Raw genomic sequence first — 5287 nt, forward strand, 5'->3', positions numbered from 1 at the left:
GGATCTGGACGAAAAGCCGCACGAGTTTGAAAGAAAGAGTCCAACGGTCAACTCCGACGTACTTTGAAAGATCCAACCGTTCAAATCCAACGGGAACACGAAATCGAGCGATGATGACAACGAGAGCGGATGCGAAAACGGATGGAGGCCGTGCATAGCACGAGGCATGGATGGCGGCCGCGGCAGAGCAGGCGACACGGATGGCGTCCGAGGAGTGACCCATCGGGTTGGTCAGCCGTGGCCCGGACTTGAGTTTCACTTTGGCATGTCTGAATTGTTTGTTAAACTGCGATTTATTTTGCTTTGTTACATTGTTGAATTGTGATGAGTCTGTGTTATATGATGGACGTGTATGAATTGCATTGATTTGATTTGAGGAGCGTGGCTGCCCGGCAGGACATTTGAGGAACTGTCCGCTGACGTTTAGGGGGCGTCTGCGTGTTGATGCTCTCAACTCTTGGCAAAGCAAAGAGTATGTTCCTTGCGCCGCCGGTGGTCCTGACTGCCCTGCACCTCCGCGACGGCGCTCGTCGCCGGCGTGCACCGGCGCCGTGAACCTCAGCGACTGGCTCGCGGGCAGCGACCCGGGCTGCATTAAAGAGCCAAGAATCGGTCAGGTTCAGGCCGTGATCTCGCCGAGCAGCGGCGCGTGCCCGCAGGGTGTTGGGCGGAATGCCCGCCTGGAGCTCCACATAGGTCGAGGTCGCCGCCGGCCGGTTGGACGAGTGGGACCGCGAGGCCGGCAAGGCGCATCCCGCCGCCGGCGGATCCAACTTTCATTCAGGTCAAGTAAAAAAAAGTGTCTCCGGTCCTTTTTACTCTGCATATTAGATTTGTCCGAAGTCAATCTCATTCAACTTTGACCAAGCTTATATACATGTGGATTTGCACACGTGTGGATCTGCGGGTCCAGCTTGGCAGCAAAATCCATGGTGCTGCTTGCGCGCCTTATCCTCTCTCGCTCTCGCTCGCTCGCTCGCTACAGCAGCCTCCACTCCTCTCCCCTCCCTCCATAACCATATCACTCGCTCAATCAATCGGCTGCTGTTGCTCACTGCTCTGCTCAGCTCAGCTGGAGTAAAATGTGAAGGGATCCCTGATCGAGCGAACAAGATCTGCCTCACCAATCAAAGAGCATAGGTAGCTGACCTCTGATGAAAACGGATAGGAGAGGAGGAGGAGGGCACTACTGAACCAGACAAACTGTGTTCAGCTGCCTCCTTGGTGCCTGTGAGCTGCTGCTGCTCACTTCTTCTTCCCCGGACATGAATTCCAGCCGGAGCCTGCTCTCGTCGCCGCTCTTCCCCACCTCCTCTCCAAACTTCAGGTCCTCCCCATCCCCCTCCCGCACCTCAGGTACATCATCTACTCATACATACTACTCTAGTTACTACAACCTCCCCTTCTTTCTGCATCTGATAGGCCTGAAGCTCATCTGGTTTGGGCAGTTCCGATGATACATGACAGCACCGGCGGCCGGGCATCCACCGCCTGCCACTACTCGCCATCGCTGGTGGCCGAGGAGCAGCAAGCCCACAGCTCCGTATCCCTCAAGGGCGAAAAGGCCTTGCTGGAGTTCCTGCTGGACATGGTTGGTTGCCTGCCCATCCAACACTTGCTTTCATCTTCAGTCTCTCCTTTTATAAAAGCCTTCTCTTCAATATGCCATCTTGTCTTGCGGCGCTCTATCCTTCCAACCGAGCCTGTGCTCGGGGAGCACTCCTTGGGCCAGTTCTTTTCGGCGATTCGCCCCCCTCTCCAGCTTCTCCCAGAATCACCACTCCATATGTTTTTTACAATCCTAGCTACTTATGATTGTATCATTCATAAACTCTAGACAGATCATTTATTTACATGGTCTTACTCTGCATCACTGTTATTGCTGATTGATTCTGTATTATTATCTGTTTCACCACAGGCTTTGGAGCAGCACACAGAAGGGAAGAGCCTCACCGGCCAAGATGGGGCGGAGGGCGAGTTCGAGAGCTATTTGCGGGGCCTGCAGCGCCAAGTCATTTACCAGCAGGCGTTTGGGTAATCAAAGTCCCTGTTTCTGTTTCCCTGCGCAAACTGATTGATTTGCTACTTATTCTGACCTCAACTGAACCACATTTGATTGGCAGTGAAAAGAACAACTTTACTTGTGCAATCACTTCAACTTCAACGCCGTCAGCGAAATCAGTTTCAAGTTTGGATCTTAATGCAACCTCGGCGACCTTGATGAAGGAGGTGGCATTTTTAGCACATGGATCAGGCACTTCAGCCACCCAGCTGAATGTACCGCCACCGGTTACAACAAGTGTGGAGACCAACCACCTGCATGAGAAACTGCTCAGCAATGGGCAAGTGTTCATTCGGTCTACACGGTTGCTCGAGAGAAGATCGAAGAAACGCAATGTTCCTCGAGCATCAACAAGCAGCACTGATGTTGTCCAGTGCGGTGTCGCCGACTCGAAGAAGAAAGACAGACCAAAGAAGTATGGCCGGGTTCTCGGTCCAGATGAACCCTTCAGGTTGTTCCTACGAGACCGCGAGACGACAGAGTTCTTGACGGCAAAGGAAGAGAGGCACTTGTTCAGTCAGATACAGGCATGTTCTTTTTTCCTTGTACAACACCTTGTACCACTGTATCCTTGTGTCCTTGATGCCCAGATCAAAAGATATTTCAGCTTTGCTAATTCGAAGACTTCCATGTGCAGAATCTTATGAAACTGGAGGAGGCTCAGCGTAGGCTAGAAGCGCAATGTGGCCGCGAGCCGACGCTTCCCGAGTGGGCTCAGGCCGTAGGAATGAGCTGCAAGGAACTGCAGTCGTCCATACACATCGGAAGGCGCTGCAGGGAGAAGATGGCCCGCTCCAACTTCCGCCTTGTCATACACGTAGCTAGGAAATACCAGGGATATGGCCTTGACATTGAGGACCTAGTTCAGGTTAATTTCACTCTTACATTTTTTTTTCTTTTCCGGAAAGGAGGATCAACTCATTACTGCAAAACCAGGGATATGCATGCCAATATCCTGTTGTAAATGTTTATTTCCTGTTCTTGCTTTCAGGACGGATGCTGTGGGTTGATGAAGACCTTCGAGAAATTCAATCCAAGCAAGGGATGCAGGTTCCCGACGTACGCGTACTGGTGGATACGCCAAGCAATCAAAAAGTCCATCTTCAAGCATTCGAGACTGATTCGGTTGCCGGTATGACCTGAACCCAGTTCACCTTGATATTCTAGTCCTACAATCCATGTTTTGAGAGGGGACAGGTTCATTTTAGTTTGGCATGACTAACTCCTGAAAATTACAGACTTCCCGATGCAATGGTGTGACCTTGTTTTCCTGTGCAGGAGAGTGTGTATGCACGTCTGAAAAAGGTGGGGAAAGCGAGGCTCGAGTGCATCTTGGAAGGGGAGCAGCCTACTAACCAAAATGTAGCTAGGCGTGCCGGCATCACGATCGAGAAGCTGGCGAAACTCAAAGCGAAGACCAGAAAGCCACGATCAATGCAGGATCAAGTCTGGTCCAACGACGCAGTCACCTTCCAGGTACTAGCAACAAAACACTGCGTATAAAACATATACTGTAGATCGTTCCAGGACTGAATCAATTGAGCTGTGATCTTTCGCCGGTCAAATAAGCAAGAACTGAGCTGTAACAATTTATGAACGCTGCAGGAGATCACGGAGGACCCGAACATCGACCCACCGGACCTGGTGGTGGACAGGATAATGATGAGGCAGCAGGTGCGGGAGTTCCTGGGCATCCTGAGCACGAGGGAGAAGGAGATCATCGAGCACCGCTTCGGGATCTACGACGGCGAGCCCAAGACGCTCCACGTGATCGGCGACATGTACGGCCTGTCCAAGGAGCGGATCCGGCAGCTCCAGAACCGGGCGCTGGACAAGCTGAAGCGGAGCGTGTCCACGCAGGGGTTCGACGTCTACTTGGACCTGCTGACCTCGAGTGGCTAGGCAGCGCCTCATTTTCTCTCGGTTCGATTGTTCATACAGAAGGGAACACACATGTATGTATGTATGTAGCCTAAGAAGCTAGAACCCCACTGACATGTGCAAGCCTCCTAGAACTGAAGCAGAGAAACACACAGCACACTTTCAGAGTTTCAGTGGCATGCTTTTTTGCCGGGTGTAAGTACAAATTTCGCAGCAAAGCTGGTGGTACATACTACATACATACTGATACTGCAATTGATTTCTTGCAACCAAGGACTTGGCTGAATCTGTTGAGTTGTGCACACTACCTGTGAGTGGCTAGATACAGCCTTTGTCTTTTGAAGTCAAATGACACACTTTGACCTTTCAGTCTTTGTGTGTCTCAGTCAAATGACACACCTGCTACGGTTGGGGCCACGTTGATTAGATTTCTAGAGGATTTTCTTTTCCTATTAAGTCTGTTTGATTTGTAGAATTGGAATCCTTAGGGAAATCTCAGGCTGCTGCTTTGCACTCCATTTGAAGGGAAATTTGCATCTACTCAAACCTCCTTTTTTACAATTTCTTTGTTTTTCTTGTGACATCAAACACTGTGTAATCCTATAATATTCAAGTGAAGATGCCTTTCTAATACTGTCTTTTTTTTTTCTATTCCCGCGAATCAAATCTTACCGTGGCGTCTGTGGATGTGCCCTCAGACATCCGAAGGTACTTGTCCCATGAATCTGCAGTCTTGCCATATGCAAGCATTCGCAAAGCAGCCATGCATTTTTTGGTAATGGGATAATCCAATTCTTTTAAGGGCATCCTTCTTCAAGATGAAGTAGTCATCGTAGGTCTTGATGCATTGTAGAGAAGTTCAAACATATTTTTCGTCATCTGAAAGCGCCGGCGAAAATTATCCGCAAATAGGGCATGGAGGCAAAGTAGTCGTCCCTCAGCGTCAAATGTCCCCATGCCCTGTTTCGATTCAGCACTTGATCACCTTCATCAATCCCTGGAAACTGAGAACATGCTCTTCTGCATGCCTGCGTCTGCAAGGATTGCCTGCATTATTGTTGTTTCATCCGCGTAATCCTCCTCATCGGACAACTCAACGCAGTGCTTGTATAGGTATCCCATGTACAAATCCATTGCTTCAAAGAAGGAAGAAATGTTGTCAAAAATTTAGCACGGGCACTTCACTAAACATTTGCCTAGCGCCAAGCTCGGTGACCCTCACGGATGGCATCCACGGGGCTGAATGGGAAGCAGGCCAACGTGCCCATGCCGCCACGACGCTCGCTGACGTGGAAAAGTGGCACCTAGTGCCAAAAAATACATCAAAACTTGAAGGTTTTGACA

The 5287-nt window shown here is 50.2% G+C and overlaps 1 protein-coding gene across 3 annotated transcripts; it reads left to right on the forward strand.

Moving 5' to 3' along the window:
* The first annotated feature begins 982 nt into the window (after nt 1-982).
* LOC119287250 (RNA polymerase sigma factor sigF, chloroplastic-like) lies at nt 983-4229 on the forward strand. 3 transcript variants are annotated; one of them, XM_037566772.1, is made up of 8 exons: nt 983-1356; nt 1431-1591; nt 1919-2034; nt 2124-2589; nt 2700-2930; nt 3054-3194; nt 3341-3538; nt 3668-4229. In XM_037566772.1, exons 1-8 carry the CDS (start codon nt 1266-1268, stop codon nt 3962-3964), a joined length of 1701 nt encoding a protein of 566 aa, XP_037422669.1. In that variant the 5' UTR covers nt 983-1265; the 3' UTR covers nt 3965-4229. The 3 variants fall into 3 exon arrangements, with proteins under 3 accessions (XP_037422669.1, XP_037422670.1, XP_037422671.1); XM_037566773.1 differs by having other exon boundaries at nt 984-1356; nt 1449-1591; XM_037566774.1 differs by having other exon boundaries at nt 984-1327; nt 1423-1591.
* Nucleotides 4230-5287: the final 1058 nt, after the last annotated feature.

Source organism: Triticum dicoccoides, chromosome 4A, assembly GCF_002162155.2.
Source record: "Triticum dicoccoides isolate Atlit2015 ecotype Zavitan chromosome 4A, WEW_v2.0, whole genome shotgun sequence".
Lineage (NCBI taxonomy): Eukaryota > Viridiplantae > Streptophyta > Magnoliopsida > Poales > Poaceae > Triticum > Triticum dicoccoides.

What these genes read in the sequence shown, in the direction of transcription:
- LOC119287250 (XM_037566772.1), top strand. Translation starts at nt 1,266, where the DNA reads ATGAATTCCAGCCGGAGCCTGCTCTCGTCGCCGCTCTTCCCCACCTCC. An exon ending in ACTTGTTCAGTCAGATACAG is followed by an intron (nt 2,590 to 2,699) that starts GCATGTTCTTTT and finishes TTCCATGTGCAG; the next exon opens with AATCTTATGAAACTGGAGGA. An exon ending in CGAGACTGATTCGGTTGCCG is followed by an intron (nt 3,195 to 3,340) that starts GTATGACCTGAA and finishes TTTCCTGTGCAG; the next exon opens with GAGAGTGTGTATGCACGTCT.